The sequence below is a fragment of the Hippoglossus stenolepis genome, chromosome 7, assembly GCF_022539355.2.
Source record: "Hippoglossus stenolepis isolate QCI-W04-F060 chromosome 7, HSTE1.2, whole genome shotgun sequence".
Lineage (NCBI taxonomy): Eukaryota > Metazoa > Chordata > Actinopteri > Pleuronectiformes > Pleuronectidae > Hippoglossus > Hippoglossus stenolepis.
The window spans coordinates 21,434,929-21,453,938 of record NC_061489.1 but is presented as its reverse complement, the minus strand read 5'-3'; the positions used below and the strand labels follow the sequence as shown (position 1 = coordinate 21,453,938).

The 19,010-nt window shown below is 41.3% G+C and overlaps 1 protein-coding gene across 3 annotated transcripts in view; it reads left to right on the top strand.

The window, feature by feature from the left end:
• The window catches only part of slit3 (slit homolog 3 (Drosophila)), a 229,262-nt gene that overhangs the window by 178,625 nt on the left and 31,627 nt on the right, over window positions 1–19,010 (top strand). For all 3 annotated transcript variants that reach the window (XM_035161697.2, XM_035161698.2, XM_035161699.2), the window contains 9 exons: window positions 2,375–2,525; window positions 4,828–4,902; window positions 6,406–6,549; window positions 8,208–8,351; window positions 10,489–10,652; window positions 13,690–13,822; window positions 15,334–15,402; window positions 15,544–15,615; window positions 17,800–17,871. In XM_035161697.2, coding sequence (XP_035017588.2) covers window positions 2,375–2,525; window positions 4,828–4,902; window positions 6,406–6,549; window positions 8,208–8,351; window positions 10,489–10,652; window positions 13,690–13,822; window positions 15,334–15,402; window positions 15,544–15,615; window positions 17,800–17,871 — 1,024 coding nt within the window. The remainder of the gene's footprint in view (window positions 1–2,374; window positions 2,526–4,827; window positions 4,903–6,405; window positions 6,550–8,207; window positions 8,352–10,488; window positions 10,653–13,689; window positions 13,823–15,333; window positions 15,403–15,543; window positions 15,616–17,799; window positions 17,872–19,010) is intronic.

Genomic DNA, 19,010 nt, shown 5'->3' with positions numbered 1-19,010 from the left:
ACTATTAAAAGGTAAAGGGGCTTTGAGCACATGTGCAATATCTTAAGTGTGGAAGGTCAAACCCCTTCATGTTGGTGCTCATCAAGATAATTAAGTTACAAAATGCTCCTTGAGCTGGTTCTGTCCGTCCTCTTTGCTTCAGCCGCTCCTCTCTGCAGCCCCATGCCTCTCCCTGCATCTCCTCTTCCTCTGCGGAGCTGGGTGGACAGTTTTGCTATTGGTGGACAGTTCTTTGGCTCCGCCTCCCCTCCTGTGTGGATCTGCGGCTGTCTTGTTGCATCTCCTCTCCTGTATGGACCCTGACAGCTCTCTGTCGCCCCGCCTTCCTCCTGTGTGGACCTGCATTCTGATTGGTTCGTGCAGCTGTCTCTTGTGCTTGATCTAACCATGTGGCCCCGCCTACTGTGACATCACATGGTTCCGTCAAGCGCCAGGGACCGCCGAGCACACGCCCACCTGCCTCTCCCAGCCAATCACGCGCCTTGGAGCAAAATATAATTGGGGGCTAATCACTTTACTTCTGTTGCATTTATGTTTAGGGCATCTGATGCATGGGACTATAACTGTTGACATAGACGAGCCATAGATATCAATATACTGACAGTGTTTGATAATACTTAACTGGTTTTCTACTGGGAATTTAAAGGTGCCCTGTGGAGTTATGGTAACAGTCAGTGTTTTTCACTAATACTCATCATGTGTCTTCTTGAAGTCTAACAAATTGGTTGAATTCATTCCCTTTAACAAGACATTTACAAATCCAAAGTTTCTAATATTAAATTTGATGCCGTGTTTACTTAATTTTTTTACTAGCTTCCGTTTTGTTGTTGCTTTACTTCATTTCTTTGCACCAACAACTTGTGGAATAGACCTGATGCCAGCAGCTGGGATTAGCATTTCAACACCGATGTGTGTGGATTGGTATAAATGTGTCATAATGCACATGTGCAGTACAAAAGCAATGGTGACCCACACTTATAAACACTTGGCTCCATAGCACTACTGGTTAAAAACTCCACCGGGTTCCCTTTACTGACTCAAAAGGTTCTATTCACCGTCACTGCTCAACTGTTTAAATGCATAAACACATATTTCTTCCAGGGATGCTCTTCTCCTACTGTTTGCTTTGGAAAGTAGGGTCTTTGTAAACCACATAAAGGGAAATGCTCGGTGCACCTTTCTCGACTGTGAAATCTTCCAGTGCTTCAGTGTGTAGCATGGCTGATTCCCCCGCCTCTGTGCAAACTCCTTCACCAGTTTCTGCTCCAACTGATGAGGACATAGAAACTTTTAAAGAAATGTCCTCTAACCATTACTGTTACGAGATTATAAAAATCCTCCCCTCTGTTCTTGGCTTGGTTGTTTTCTCGCTCTTTTTCTTTGTTTTATTATTCTCTCATTGGTCTTTCCTTACTGTCAACTTGCCAACCAACAAGGTTTGTGGCAGCCCGGAGACATTATTCCAAAATATCCTGCCACTGAAGGGAGCTGGCCACATCTCATAAAAGATGAGACAACGTTTGACGCGCAGTGATCATTTTACTGAGTTCAAATCAAGGTTGTTCACTGGGAAATCTCACTAGGTGGTCTCAGTAGTTTTGTTTGCCATAAAGGGCGCAGTGTGCCAGGAGAGAGACATTCTACTAATAGACAACAAAGCTGAAACAAGAGAGCGAGGAGCAGAAAGAGGGAATGATAATTGTGAGAAGTGTATGTGTGGTGCACAAGTACATGTGCTGCGTGATGTAAACCAGGTCTCTTCCACAGGCACTGGCGGTCATAAATATTATCTGCTCACATTATATCTAAATAACAGAAGTGGTCTCTGGCTCGCTGTGTTAAACCAAAACATCCGGGGTTAAACCACATTTATCTGCAAGATGATTCCATAAAACCACCTGGATCTGAGTTTGTTAATTTGATTTACAGTGGTAGCCCTCCCGGCATCAGCTCCATGACTACCGCCATACACAGAGAAATACTGCAGGGGCAACTGTCCTACATATAAGTTCTATTTAAGAAATCACTAATGTCCTGCACATTATGAGTTGGCTTAATGTCTTACAACCGCTGACAGCTGAACAGAAGTCGACTTTCCTGAACAATTAAACTTCAACTGGAAACAGTGGTTACATTTGAATATGCATGATTTTTTCCTTTCTACTATTAAATTAATATTTATTTTTGCCTTCATAGGGGATTGTAAGTTCAAATCCAAAACATTAAAATCTTTCTTCTCTCTTCCTGTCCATCATTTTCTTCTCTCTTCTCTCTCTGTCTGCTACTCCCCCTGTTGACTTAATTGACCTGGCTTTCCTCTCCTATATCACTTTGTCTCTCTATTCGTCATCTTCTCTCCCTCTCTCCTCTGCAGGTCAGGAGGACTACCGCAGCCGTCTGAGCGGCGAGTGTTTCCAGGACCTGGTGTGTCCGGAGAAATGTCGATGTGAAGGCACCGTCGTCGACTGCTCCAATCTCAAACTGACCCGTTTACCTCCGCACATCCCCGATCACACCACAGACCTGTGAGTTGGCCTGTTTTTAGTTTTCCTTTTACATACATTCACATGCACATAAGACAAGACATAATAAAATATCAGATTTAAAGACGTTTTTCACTTTCTCAGCCAAATGAAAATGCAAAAACATAAGCATGTGGGTTCACATACTTGCAGACTTACACACACACACACACAAACATCCTCCACAATACATGCCAATATAGCCGTCTCTTTCTCTTTCTTCTTGCCTCTTTCTGTGCACTATCATGAATGTCAGTCTTCATTTTCAGCTCCCAGAGCAAAATGCCTCTCAACAGTCTTTTCCATCTCCCTCCGAGTCCCAAAGGAACCATCATGATGTCTGGCAAAGGGTCTCACACTAGAATACTGAACAGTCCCATGGATCATTTATTTCATTGCTGAGAAATAGAAAGGGAGAAACAAAGTGTGAGGAAAAGTGTGAGGAAGGTTAAAAGGTCAGTGTGTACGCTGAAAAAAATACTTGTTTGGAGCTGGAATCAATTGATAAGTCAAACAAGAGAAAAATTAACTGAAATATATGTGCATATATATATAAATGCCCTATCTCACGATGTTAAAGAAAACTCCCGCTTCCAGATCCGCATAAGAATATTATGGGTTCTTTCCTGACCCATTCCACATCCTTCTGCCAAGTTTCCTGGTAATCCGTCCAGTAGCTTTTGCTGAATCTTGCTAAAAAACAAACAAACAGCGGTGACAACATAACTGGGCAGAGGTGAAAATCACTCCCAAGTTGTAAAATCCAAACTTGAGAGCAAAAAGTGGTTCTCGAGACAGAAGTGTTTAGCGAAGCCCCCTTTTACTCTCAGCACCTGGACAGAATATTCAACAAGCTAATATATCCACACAGGAAATAGGAATCCAGCCAGAAACAAAGTTTTGTCTAATAACTCTGAATCACAAGCAGCTTTAGAATGTAGGTGAGGGATGGAGAGCGTCTGCTGCTGCTGTCACTGTGGTACTAATGGAGAGCATCGCTGCAGAATAGGAGAGCACTGCAGCAGATGCAGGGCGTTTGGCATCGTATTAATTATGGAGGTTAGTTGTATAATGGTGAACTCAACCATGGGTGCCACTAATAATGTCAGTATTACACACGCCATTAGGCCCAGATTCTTCCGTCCCTTCGTCTCTTTGCTTCGGTTTCTCTCTCTGAAAAGTTGAATCTTCTCATTTCCCCCTTCTTTTCTCTCCATCCATTCCCAGGGTGCTTCACGTCAAAAAATATAAACCTCGTCCTTTATGGTTGGTTGGAGGGCACATCAAAGTTTCTTCCATTTTCAACACCCTCTCACTTTCTGTTTCTCTTGCCTTTTCCCCAAGAACACAACCCACCACAGGATTGTCGAATGGCACAAACACACACACACACACAAGCTGCCCTGTAACCTGCCTTATCAGGGGAAATCAGGGGAGGTTATGACCGAGCTGAAGGTTTATATATATTTTTTATGCTCTATTTCTCTCTTCTGTCTATCTCTCTGTCTGTTTTCTTTGTGATTCTTTCCACTAGCCATGAAAATCCTTGACATCAGCCTTGATAGTGTTCAATAAGCATGAAAGAATCAGTCTTAAGAGAGTTATTTGCACTCGATCGCAGCTCATGTCCATTCTGAGTGGATGTTGAGAGTCCTAGTTCACAAGGTAAAGAGATGTGTTTAATCTTCAGTATCTCATCTTCACAATCTATGCAAACTACAGCACGACAGTGAAGGTATTATCATGTTCCTGCCGTCATCCCCCATCCACGTCCGACTTTGCAATGTGTTTTTTTTACTTCGGCTTCATCCAGGTTTATCCATCTTTTGAGTTTGTCAGTATCTCATTAGAAAGTGCCCCCTCCGGCTGATCTTTAACTTTCTGTCCTCAATTTCTCTTGCTCCACCTCGTTTAACCAACACACTCACACAAACACAATAACACACACACACACACACCGAGCATCCTTTTAGCAACACAATTTTAGTACAAATTACCTCAATAAAGCAGATGTCTAGCTTTCTATCTCTTAAACCGTTTCCTCCTGGCTCAGGGCACTATGGGTATTGATGACCACATAGAAAAGATTTCTCTCTTCTCTTCCCTTCTCTTCTCTCAACAGTCACTAAAGGCCTCTTAACCTTCACGCGGTCATTCCTCCCTGACGTGCAGCCTCCCTCTATCTTGTTTTTGTGTGTGTGTACGTACATGTTCATTTGTGTGTACGTGTGTGTGTTCACTCGAAGCAGTTGGGTTCATGAAAGAATAAATGTCTAACTCGCTCCCTCTATCTTTCTCTCTGTAGGCGGTTAAACGACAATGAGATTGCCGTCCTGGAGACTGCGGGGACATTTAAGAAGCTGCCTAACTTGAAGAAGATGTACGTATAAACATCTATCTCTGTGTGCGTACGTGCATGCATGCCTGTTTGTGTGTTTGTGTGTGTGTGTCTGTATGAATACATAAGCACTTCTCATCTTTTCAGTACTCTGCAATTAGGACTTGGGTTGGATGTTTGTTTTTGCATTTATGTGTCCATACATTCATCCTTTGAAAAGAATGATGCATGTTTCCTTGTCACTTCTAAATGAATAGGTTTCTTTTTTTGTCTATAGCGTAAAAAAGCTTTGCAATTACAAGATGACTTAAATCACAACAGATTGATGAGAACAGAAGGACAAATGTGGATGCACAGATAATAGGGATATGCATGAAAAACCAGAAGTGAAGAGGAAGAGAAAAGGATTGAAAGAAATGTGATAGAGGAAATGCAATGGAAGGTTGAAGAGGGAGGAGCAAGGTTGAAGAAGATATTAAGCACATGGGAAAAAAAACATGCAAAGAGGAGAGAAGTGAAAATGAGAGAGACATATGCGTGAGGAAGAGGAAGAGGAGTCACTGAGAAAGAGTGAGAGAAGGGCGGGTCTGAGGTATGGAGGAGGTGAATATTGAATGGAAATAGAAGTTGGGCCTTCGCTGCAGATTTACAGTCAGTGCTTATCCTACTTCAGGTGTGTGTGTGTGTGCATGCTTGTGTGCGTGCTTGTGTGTGTGCTTGTGTGCGTGTGTGCGTCAGACTGAGATAGAGAAAGACAGACCAGAGAGCAGCAGTTGATTTATTGGAGAGGAAATTGCTAACCATCTAGCAGTGTCACTGACGATATAGATTGGCTCACACTCATTTCCATTTTCCTTTTCTGAATTCCTTCCCTCCCTTCTTCACCTCCTCTCCTCCCATCACCTCTCTCTTATCATTCCCGTTTCTTAGTTTGTCTGCATTGCTATTTATTTAATTGTTAATTTAACTCTTTACTTCTTCTTCATGTGCTTTTTGTTCCTCCCATCTCCTCTTCTCTCCTCCCATCTCCTCTCCTCTCAGCCGACGCTGATAAGAAAACGCACAAAACTACCTATGAATGAAAGCTGCAGTAGTTGTGATAGCTATCATCTCCAGTTATTGTCTCTGTGGCCAAATGCTCTTTTCATTTTCATTTTTCTCATTGTCTCTGCAAGGAAGAGAGATAGTGATCGTCTTCAGTTGTCTGTGACCACTTGTCTCATTTACTTTTGTGCGTGTGCATGCATGCGTGCATGTACGTTTGCGTGTATGTGTGTGTGCGTTTGTGCTTTGTGTTTTATAGTAATGGCTGTTATCAGTATATCTATGTGCAAAACGAGGACATTAAGATGAAAGAGAGAAAAGGATAACATTTATTAGTTGAATGGCTGTGAGTGATTACTTTAGGAAAGTGGGAATGTTGTGTTTGCATATGTGGTTATGTTGTCTCTCTGCAAAGGCGATCCTGGATTAAATCAAGACAAACACAAAAAACCCTAAATGTGAGAATCAGCTCAATCTGTCATTTCTTTGTTCATCCTGCAGCAACCTGAGCAACAACAAGTTGAGGGACATTCGTGAGGGTGCGTTCGATGGGGCGGTTGGCGTTCTGGAGCTGCTCCTGACAGGAAACAAGCTAACTGGACTGCAGGGACGCATGTTCAGGGGCCTCACTGGCCTGAAAACTCTGTAAGTTGTTAACAACAGTGCATGTGATTGTGCACAGTTGTATATGTGGGTAGATTCAACATGTAGGTTGTCACACTGGTTATAAGAGTGTATCTGTGTAAAATCTGCAGGGACGCTTTTAATAATGACAAAAATTATTGTTTAAAAGTAATAAAATAATAAGAATAATATAAAGTAATAGAATACATGGTGTATTTTCAAAATAAACATTAATAAATATACAAATACAAAATAAGGATACTCAGAACAAAAACATAATAAGGAACATAAAGGAAGTAGGCTACTGCTGATATACTAGTAGATGTCAGAAGCAATAATTCACATAAAACCTGAATAAACGTGTTTGTACAACATCAAAGTATTTTTTTATTTCTACATTTACGTCTGGTTAAGTTGTTCTTGTACTGAGCTCAGATTTTTCCTTCAAAATGGCCACCGGGTCATCGCTGGTCATCACTAGCGCTGTTACTTGTGTTTCCATCGGACTTGTGGTGAACTTCATTACCTTGTTTCCTCCACAAACTGAAGAGAAATGGGCGGGATTGTCTGCTCGCTTACCCTGAAATCAAGGCTAATGACAGCATATTGTTATTCCTCTCATTTAGATGCCCGCCATAAATAGGCTGGTGTCCAATTAGGAGTTACAGGATAGTGCACAGAACCCCGAGCCAGTGTTGTCTGTGTATGCTCAGTAATGACTAGCTAATGCTATCCTGTATATATCTATGCCGCCTAATGACTCTCTAATGGTATCATGGCTGTCTCTGTATTATGTTAAGAGGCTCCCTGCTCCAGTAATAGCTTTGCTAACTAGGTTAGCCCATCCCAGAGATCGCTAATACTAACTAACTCGGTTAGCCTGGTCCCGTATGACTGAATGTCAAAGCTAATGTCATATTACAGAGTCTGTCGCTTTTGTCTTGTGGGGACTGGTTTGAATTTAGCTCTAGTTTCTGTTTTATCTTTCGTCCATGTCATTATCAGTTATGTTCTTTCATCCTCTTTGTCTCTTTTTATCCACATGAATTATGTAAATTATGTAGTTTTTTTATTCAGATACTTCGTACACTACGACTGCCTGTCGGAAAAACTCCCTCGAGTTAAAAAATGTAGTAAAATCTATTCTTGGTTCATCAGTTTAATTTTAAAGCTTTTTAAAACTTTGTGCAACAATTATAATGCATATAAATATATATAGTCCATACACAGTGTGTAAGATTTAACTGACAGGGATCTATTGGCAGAAACTGAAGACAAAATTATCCTAGATGTGTTTTCACTAGTGTGTTTCATCTAAACTATACAATTTGTTATTTTCTTTCCCCCAGAATGAGCTTTTTATATTTAAATACTTTATATTCACATCGGGAGCGGGTCTTCTCCATGGAGGCAGCCATGTTTTTTACAGTAGCCCAAACTGGACAAACTAAACACCTTTTGAGTTTTTATGACAATTGAAAGTTACCGCAGGTTCTCTTTCATGTTTGGAAGGGGAGGGTGAAGTGAGGGGTATTCAGCTGCAACATGCAACTTCACCACTAGATGTCACTAAACTCTACACACTGAACCTTTAATTAGATCATTTTAAGATAAAGTATGTGTGTAAACAATTAGCTTTTCACCATCATTTACAAAATATTCGGTGTTTGTGTTTGCAGAATGTTGAGGAGCAACCAGATCAGCTGCATCGACAACAGCACATTTACAGGTCTGAGCTCAGTGCGTCTCCTGTCGCTGTACGACAACAGGATCACCAGCATCGCCCCGGGAGCCTTCTCCACCCTACACTCCCTGTCCACCATGTGAGTCGCATTCAACGACCGTCCTTGATCTTTATATGTTTGAATATTTCAGTTTTGTTTATTTCAATCCCCTTATTACTTCTATCTCTCAGCGTGTTTCCCCAAACTATTTTCTCTCACTTTATCCTCTGTGTCTTCTTCTTGTTTTATCTCCCTCTCTCCTGTGGTTGTGAGTTTGGAATTTGTGTGAAGATATTGATTATTGAGAAATGCCATGAAGTAAAGTCATGACAACCTTTAACCTGCAACACAACATTACTGTGAGGAAGCAGAGAGCATGAGGCAAAGAGGCGAGAGGAGTGTTTTCTATTTTTTCAACTTTCTAACCCCGTAGATGTGAAGGCTGTAAATAATACATTATCATGTCAATAAAACATTACAGGTTCTTATATGTTTCTCCAACGGCGAACAGAGACATACCAAGTTTAAAAAAAAGAGTCTCCTCACATCCTCTCTACTCTCTTTCTTTCCTCCATGCTTCCCTCCCTTGTTCTTTCTCTCCGCTGCTGTGTACCTGTCATCTTCGATTCCAGTTTCTTCTCGGGTCTTTTGGGAGGAAAGGTGGCAGACGAGAGAGGGAGAATAGGGACAGCGGAGGTGGAGAATGGATGGAAGCCCATTTTACATAAACTCAAACTGCTCATTGGGGCTGTTGGTGATTATCACCGCACAAATGGAGAGATATTATATTTCCCCCCACTCCGTCATTTGTCACCATTCATATTTTTCAACATTAGTTTTTCATTGGCTTTGTTGCAACATTGGATTTCGTATGCAACACCTGCCGGCAGTTTGGCATGAAAGAAAGATGAACGTTTTTTTTATTTCTACACCCTCTGTTTTTAACTCTTCCTTTGTTCATTTCCTTATCTTTCCCCTGTTTTTTTTTTGTCTTCTTTCACACTCACTCTCTTCCTCTTTCTACTCTTACACTTTCTAATATCTGCCTCCATTTTTAGTGCATTGTTTCCCTATAGAGTTTTTCCATTTAATTAAAAGATTAACACTCTGCAAAGGAAGGAAGGGATTTAGCTTACGTCTGGTAGCCACGCAGCGAGGTCAGTTCATTACAAGGAAATGAGGAAATAACTCGTCGCTATCGGTAACAGCACACCATTAATACTCGAGCACAAACAGCAGCATTCAGGTTTATTAGTTCAGCAGGAGACATGATCTGAGGCAAAGTGGCACAAAATATAAGTTTTAAACTCATATTTTCCTGTTGATTTTATTTTTGTTATAGTTTATTATTATTCTTTGTAAATTGTATTTTTCACTGTCTCCTGGATGTGCCAGAAAATGAGTGGATGAGAGCGGCGTTAAGGTGCCACCACCTCTCTAGTGTGTGCTGCAGATGCTACGTTCACTGCATTCAGTTCAAATGTGGCTCGGCATTAATATTACATGAGTGGTTTTATAAAAGCAACAAAATGCAATGAGAGATCAAATGAAATGAGAAATGAGAGATCAGAAATGAATAAAATGGACAGGTGACCTTTTCTTCCTTTTTCTTCCTCTTTTACAATTTCTCTCACCCTGCCACCTTTTCTTTGTCACTCGGCGGCTCTCAAACTTTGCAAAGTGAATAAAAATAACCGATAACCTTTTCTCTTTGCCTCTCTTTTGTTCCCGTTCTCTCTCGTCCTCCTCCGTCTTTGTCTTCTATCTATATTTGTTCTTATTTACATGAATGACTAAAAAAAACACAGTTTACCTCATGGCTTCCAGTCTACACTATACTATAAAAATGATAATTAGAAATAGATCCTGGCACAAGTAGCTAATGATCTTTCTCTTTTGCTCTGTGCCCTCGATCTGTCTTCAGTTTCCGAGCACTTCTTTGAAAGCCTCAGTCTTATCATTGGTCCTTCCTGTAAATATGTAGTTAGTGCAGATTGTTCAGATTGAAGGTTCCTGCTTATTCACAGAATTCAAAGAAAAATATTTTTTTTATGCCATGATTCATTTATTATATTGCAAATTAATTTGATTGTAGAGGAAAAAAAGGATGTAGTGTAGCTACAACTGTGCAGCAACGAAGCTGCCAGAGCTGCTGTCCGTTCCTGTTATTCTTGATCGACGCTGTTTCAACAATTTCCTTCTGTCTCTGTCTTACTGTCCCTGTGTATTTCCATAGCAACCTCCTGTCCAACCCGTACGTGTGTGACTGTCACCTGTCCTGGCTCGGTCAGTGGCTGAAGAAGACCCGGGTGGTCAGTGGAAACCCTCGCTGTCAGAAACCAGCCTTCCTGAAGGAGATCCCCATCCAGGACGTGGCAAACCCTGACTTCACATGTGACGGTGAGCCCCTCGTTCTGTCCCTTACAACAGAATAATTGTTTGTTTTTTTGCTTTAATTCCATGAAAACAATTTGAAATATCAGGGCTTAGACATAATCCACGAATTAACAACAGACGTGATGTGGCTGTAAATCCCATATGAATTTGAAATGACACTGGATTGTCAGGAAGCCACAAAGGTGACAGCCTGAAACAAATGACGTGTCAGTCCACAGCCATGTGTCCTCCACAGATAAGAGCATGAGTCGAGGGATTGAAAGGTACATTAAATGTCTTTGTATCGTGTTTACTCATCCTAATAACTGAGTGCTTTCTACACTTTTTAAAGAAAGATGGTAATGTCCAATACACAGTGACTCAGAGAAAGTCCATTGTGCAGCACATAGCTCTAAAGGAGTCGACTGCAGTGCAGCGTCCGTTGGAGAACAGAAGGTCAGGAGAGAAAACTCTGTTCCATGTTGCATCTACATGATTACATCAGGGTTTTTTCCCAGAGCAAGTTGTAATGAGTGTGTTGAGGCGAGGCCCCAATTTCTAAATCTCCCAAAAGACCAAAAAAGGAAAATCAATTGTTCACAGAGGGAATGTAATGACATCACAGTGGAATCGTGTGACACCCTCAGGTACTTCACGTCTTTTGGTTTGTTCTGGACTGAAGTCAAAACAGTTTGGATTCTTGTCTCTGTGAAACAAACTGTCCAGATATTCCATTATGGGATGTGTTTAGTCAGCAGATATACACACACGGTCAGCCGGGTATCGTGAGGACAGAATGATCAGTAACCACTGGCAAACAGCAGCCGCGGATGACATCAGCTTGTGGTTTTTTACAGTGACGTTGCTGTTACCACGACGATGCCTGCCTATAGCTACTTAGGCCCTCGGCTTTGACGCCATAAGCAAAGTGTGGTCTGGCTGTCCCGTCTGTTACATCTTTCTTTCTTCCCCTTTTCCCCCTTTTTTTCTGTCTTTATGGCTTCACACTTCAAACTCGCCCGGTCTCTGTATCGGGTTCTGCGTCTCTCTCCCTCCTGAGTTTCTCTGCATTCATTACACTTTTCTAATTTCCTGTAGCTGCGCTGCAACCATTTACTGAAAATGAGTTTGGAAAGTAGTTAGCTGGGTTGGCTCAAGAGCGGAAACGCTAAGATTGTATCAGATCTTAATATTTATTGTTGTAGCACACACACACACACACACACACACACACACACACACACTCCACCTTCAAACTCACTCAGCTGCACACACTTGACTTTGAAATGGTTAAGACTGGTATTTACATGGACTTTACAACCATATCATATATACAATGTACACAGAAATGCTCTAAAAACTACTACCATTAAAAGCAGGTTAAATATCCATTCTCTGACATAGACAAAGGATTGATTGACTAACACCAGAAAGGAGCAACGTCCCCTCTTGGCGACGCTGAAATGTCCATAATCTGAAATTGATTCTCAAAAGAACAAAAGCACAGAAACACACTCGTATAGAACCCAGGTCCCCATGTCCGGTCTATTTAAAGTTGACTATGATGGCTGTTGAGTTGTCCAGAGGCAGCCAAGGGAAAGGTAAAGTTAATTGAATTTGTGAGAAGATATTTAGCACAGATTTAGATGTTAGTTCAATTAGCCAACTGTAGAGTGAGTCAGCCCACGGCTCTACATCCCCGTGGACTCGCTACACAGCTCCACACTTTAGATAAGACACAGACATGTACTCGTGAGCACAGCGCTCCACACTGGGAAACCTAAGCTCCAATTTATTAGACATTGCGACATGAGCACAATTAGAAAACTACAAAGAGAATAAGAAAATGGCCATAAGGACAGAGGGAGATTGCTATTTAACAAACGGAATGTGCAGCGAACTCTGCTGCACAATGTGCACATACACCTACACTCACATGTAAGGATGTGGCAGCGTATTGGCACAGAGGCAAAAACAGCAAAATATGAGCACACATGAGCAAAAAATTGGCTTTTCTCTTTCCTGTTTCACTTTCTTTCACACACACACCGACTCAGATTGCAGTTGTGTTGTCATTGGCTTCGTGTCCACTCTTCATTATCCCTCATTATGGTTTTAACTCAACGTGTTTTACATTTGGGACCGCAGTTCAACTATTTACAAAAGGCAGCGCTAGATTAAAGCTGTGTGTGTGTGTGAGATTGTCTGTCAGTCAAGAAAATTGAAGCAGTTTGAGGCCAAGAACAACGTTCCAGTCTCTGATCCGTCTTATCGCGTAGTGCTGGAATGATTACGATCATTCACAGGGGTTTTCGTGCGTGCCATGTGTTGGTGGGTGTGTGTGTGACACATAGTCGCGTAGTCTAAACAGATTTTTAAAGATGAAACGAAACAGAATTAGCATTTACAAATTGCCGGTTCTTTAATCTTTAATGAAGAAGTCGTAAAAAGGTTAAATGTTCAGATAAGTATGAAGTCATGTTTTATACAGAAAAAATAAAATATTATCTTTAACTGAAGGATTTTTACATCTTGGTACGAAAACAATGCAGGTAGATTAACGACTGCCGCATGTTGCAACTTTTTATTTTGTGGCCGTATTGACATGAGTTTTCAAAGCCCATCCTATCAACATCTGTTCAGTATTTATCCAGAGTCATCTAAAGGGTTTTAATATTAGCCTACTGCGACCTGCCTGCAGGTCCTGAGCCAGATGTTGAAGCACAAGTGCAGCTGATTTAATGGCCTCTACTCATTTGATATGGATTATAAATTACTCATAAAAGGAGCTTAGGCTGGAATTAACTTTAGTTTTTATATTTTTCTATCGTTTCCTTTATCTCTTCTTTGCTCTCTCCTTTTTTTTTTGCCCTTGCCTCTCCCAACCTCTATCTTTCTTTCTGTCTGTTTTATTTCATTCCCCCTTTCTCCTCAGTCTGTTGCCCCTTTTTCTCTGTGTCATCTCTGTCCACTTTTAAGTCTCCATCCTTTTCTTGATCCCTCTCTTCCTTCTCTTTTGTCTCTCTCTAATATCCCTCTCTCCGTGACTCTCTCTCTCCAGGTGTTGAGGATAATGGTTGTCTTCCTACGTCTGGCTGTCCTGACGCCTGCACGTGCTCAGACAGCGTGGTGCGCTGCAGCAACAGAGGGCTGCACTCTCTGCCCAAGGGCATTCCCAAGGACGCCACCGAGCTGTGAGTCACGCATGCATGCGCGCGCACACACACACAAACACACACACAGAACAAACTCAAATGCAAGGATCTGTACTTGTTCAAATATACAGACATATAAATGTAACAGAAAACATCTTCATGCACATAAGCAAAACCAGGTATTTTGTCCCCAACTACATGCAACGTCACAACCACACACACACAGTCTCAAACACACACACACACACACGTTGCTGCAGTGCAATATTGATGCAGCAGTTTGCCCTATGCAGCTCCAGGATCTAACAAAACATTAGGTGAATAAACACACACACACACTCTCTCTATATTCCTGTGATTTAATGAGTTTATACCTGCAGAGTACTCGCTGCAGGTATTTGTGTGTTTATGTGTTTGTTTAGATGTTGATGTCATGAATCTATGAGTCACCACAGATATTTAAAATATATTTACAGTAAATATAAAACATGCAGTCGATTATTGTCTTGTGTAGTATTACAGAAAACAGAGTAAGGAAGAAAGACTATTTCCCAACAGCCGAGAGCGACACCAGAAACTGTCCTTGGGTGTTTTCCTAAAAAATATTCTTTAAAATACTTTGACAAAATACAGTGTTGGAAAAGTACAAAATCTCTCTACAGTAGCTACAGTCCACTATTTACACTTTTTAAAAGCTTTGCCAATAATTTCAATCATGTATTTGGCTTCTGATTTCCCAGTTTATTACAACTTGTAAAACGTTTTGTCTTTTATTTTAAGACTATAAAAAAATATTTGTTTTGAAGAAAGATGCCAAAAAAGGAAATGCCCATAATGCTGCATTTTATGAAGGATTATAAAAGCGTGAAAAAAAAAGTGAGATTTGTGAAATTTCGAAAAGTGTAGGAAGAGAATCTCTGTTAGTAAAGGTGAATTATTACTCACACCCGCACAGAAAGGCCTGTAGCTATGAAATAGGCCTGCTCTGTGGGGTCAATAGCAGTGATTAGGTATTGATCAAACTGAAGAAGATGCTCCATCATACTGTCCACATGACCTACTTATGACCTGAGAGAGTGAGGAGCACAGACCAGTGGATCATAAAATGTGTGTGTGTGCATGAGTGTGGAGTTTGATGTGTTGCTTCTCACATCCTAAACGTATAGTGAATTTGCAGAGGTTGGATAACAGAATGTGTTTAAGGCTTCTGCAGAAGAATCTTCCACTTGTGCAGAAAAGGTTGCAGAGCTTTAAGAAACATGCACAGCAGTGTATGAGCAAACACAAGATGACATCAGTGTGAAAATCATGAGAAGAAACATTTTCTTTACTAAAAAAAATAATTTATTGAGATGCTGTGTTCCTCCATTCTTTCATTGCTTCGTCTTAATGTAGAAACCAAAATGTAAAAATGTGTGTGTGTGTGTGTGTGTGTGTGTGTGTGTGTGTGTGTGTGTGTGTGTGTGTGTGTGTGTGTGTGTGTGTGTGTGTGTGTGTGTGTGTGTGTGTGCAATACATCCTACATTAACTATGCACCTTTTTCCTTGCAGTTACCTGGAGGGTAATATGCTGACATCTGTGCCCAAGGAGCTGGCATCCCTGAAGCAGCTGTCACTGGTGTATGTACTGTTCACGTAACCTTGAAAAGAAAACACACACTAAAGTGTTGTGCAGACAGTTTAAAGACCTCATCATGTATATATGTACTACGAACGGCACGTTTGTGTTTGTATGTTTACGACATGTTTGTATCTACGCAGGGACCTGAGCAACAACAGCATCAGCACCCTGGCCCAGTTTACCTTCAACAATATGACGCAGCTAGCAACACTGTAAGTTACTACACAGTCCGCCCACGATCCAACGTCATATCAAAGTTGTGTGTGTGCAAGTGTTAGGGTTAAAAACCTCTAGAAATAAGTGTTTACTTATATAAACTGATTCATCTTCTCTGTCAACCCTCTTTTCTCTCGTGTTTTCTTATAGCTTTTCCACCTCTGTCCTCCAAGTATCTCTTTACTCATCTGCTTCTTCTAACCTCTTGTCTTCTGCTTGCATCTTCCTCTTGTATCATCCTCTTCCTTCATCTCTTTCATAATATGCATCCCTTCAGAAAGCTCATAAAGATTTATTTTTCACTTCTTCATCACTCACTCAGGCTACGTTAACACTACTACGTTTAATTTTCTTAAACATCACGGTTGCTACCGTTGCGTCTGCCGTCCACTCTACTCAAGAGTTTTCAAGCACCTAAAATTGAGAAGTTTAGAAACTGTTGGGCCCCTTTTATTTTTGAAAACTCCGTCACGGCTCAGCTACCAGTGGTGAAGGCAAAACGCTGTTAACACTCTCAGTCAGTCCAAGAAAAGAAATTTCTCACCTTACTTTTTGCCATCGTTGTTTCTGGTTTGTAGTATTTTCTGTAACTAAGCAACAATCTGCTTCCCACGCCCCAGTGTGTGAGAATTAGAGAGTGTATATCTGACCCTGAGCCCGTCGAGACCTGATGGGTTGGGCCGTGTTCAGACAAAAACTTTGAAACAATATTTGGGTTGGGTTCGGTCACATTGGCTTGGCTTCCTACTTCCTTTTTTACCCTAATCGGTGAAAACATCATGTTCAAAAAACAAAAAACAGAATGCCTGTCACGGTTGGTCAGGTTCGGAGAGAAAAAACAAAAAGCCACAGTGCGATATATTGTGATTTACAATTTCAGGCGTGTTTGTGTGGATTATTACTGATACTGAGCTCAAATGCTGTTTTAAAAAGAAAACATATTGGTTCGGATGTTGCCTCAGTGACCCTGCTGAATTAAAATCTGCTTTACTCCCATTCTGTCTCTCATACACATTCATTTTCTTTAGTTTGTGTCTCTCTTTTTACTTCTTTTTTTTGTGTATTAAATGGTTTTTACATCATCTGGCTTTCATGTGTCCAGGGAAGGTTGACTGAGCCCATTTGCTCTTATCCAGCGACTCCTTGTTTCATATTTCATACAGTTGCACTGATTCACATCCGGGAGCTGCCCAGTGCAACCACAGACTTCTACTGTTAGCCCCCAGATAGCATCGCTGGAACACTCTCTGTGTTGAACGCTTTGCTCAAGGGTACATTGCCAAGAGTTCACATAGTGGAGGTGGAGGAGAATGTTTCACTTTCTACATTGGTTTTTACAGCCTTTTAGTTAATCTGTGGATTTGCTGGCTGTGGGGATTGTTGCTCTAACGTTTAACAACCAGTTGTTAACCCAAAGCTTGACGTCTAAAAGATCTAAAAGATTTTCCCTGTTTCCTCTGAGACACTTTGACGCCTCTCGATAATCAGTAGGTGTGATTATGTTGAGCGTCATTAGACAAAACCTGCTTAGAATCAACGTTGTCTTAAAGATACATATCAGGCTTAAACCATAGACTGTATGTAAAGATAGACGACATGAGGGCTCCCCAAAACTGAAGGACCTGGTAGTGGGTTGCAGTACAAGTCATGAATACCACCTCCTCCATGTAAGTGGATGGGACGTGAACAGGATCATTATCAGGCTCCATGCTAGATTATGTTAAAAGAATTACCCTGGAACATTTGACCATGAGTGGAATCCTGGCCTTAAAGGGTTTTCCCCTTTTGTTCATTTATTCCTGAACTTATTTTTGGTTCATTGACAGTTTTAAAAGAGGAAAACATAACTGTGCTGTGGGAGTTTGACATTTCAAACACGTCTGATTCGTTTTGTCACCTTTACCTAATTTTTCCACTTCATTAAACATGTGCCCCCTTGTTAATTATCCATGTTTCCACATACACTGGCTACAGGTTCTGAGTTTCTGTAAAACCAAATCTGCTGCTTCACCTCTCACGTCTTCTTTCCTCTTTATCTCTTTTATTCTCTATGGGGAATTGTCTAAAATAGAATTAATGAATGTAAAATGAATATGTACAAGAGAACTAACATGTATAAAAACAACATCCTAAGTTACAAACTGAGTCTCCTGACCTTGCTCATGTCCTCTGTCTTTCAGCATCCTGAGCTATAACCAGATTCGCTGCATCCCGGTCCATGCCTTCGACGGCCTCAAGTCACTTCGCCTGCTGTGAGTAGCAAGCTTCATCTTCAAGTGCCGCAGTGGATTCAATATTCAACACTCCCTGTTGCTAGTTATAGTACTGAGTGAAATTAAAGTTTAATCGTCCCCCCGGTGTCAGGCCACGTTGAGAGCCAGTCACAAAATGAGAAGCAGCCGCCCGATCATTTGTTGTTTCAGGGTTCTGAAGGAGATAAAAGTGACCATCTCTCATCTCCTCTTTAATGCTCCCTCTGTGTCTGCATGCTGCGCTCCATCTCCCCCCCACTCTGTCCCTTCACTCTGTCTCTCCTTCTCTCTCCTCCATCCATCCTCTCCTCCTTTTCTCTCTCTCTCCGCCCAATGTTGTGTTTGATGAATCGACCTTCAGCCTCTGTGTCCTCAGTCATCCATCTGGTTGTCCACCCTCTGTCTCACTAACCCACGCTCGCGCACACACACACGCACAAATTGCGCGTAAATATTGCTGTCTGGCCATCTACACACACAGATAGATATAAATGTAGGTAAACACACATTAACATGAAAATACACACAAGTATTAGCACAGAAAAAAACTTGCAACTTAAATGGTCATGGACAGAATTTACTTTTGACTCTAATACGAGCAACATGTAGAATTTTAAATGCTGTGTTATCACTGTTTATTCAACAGTGATTTTTTGCTTTATTAGATGAAATTATGGTTGAAATAATTTCTGGTTTGTTCACTTAAAGGCGACAAGAAAACCTGTTTTCCCGAACTGCAACTACTACTTTTAAATATCAAATTTCTATGACAGTAACTTTCAGCTGAAAACTCAACATGAAACCATGAAATAACTGAGAAATCTGATTCCTGAGCCTTGTGTTCCTCTCTGTGGACATTTCTTCCACCTCGATTTGTTCAGAAAGAAAAAGTCGGCTTTGTTTCTGGCCTTTTCTCCACGTATTGACTTTATCCTTTACCAGGCCTCCACCTTGCTGAAGTTTAGTGATCGCTTTTTTAAAAATCCTTCCCTCCTTCCTTCCTTTCATTTTAGTTGATGTTGCCGTGGGGACTGCTCCCTCTCTGCCCCCGCATAGCAACTGGTTGCCAAGCAGCCATCACTGTCACTTCCTCATTACCCACAACCCCCTCTGGGCAAGCCGTGTGCGGGGGCTGTTAG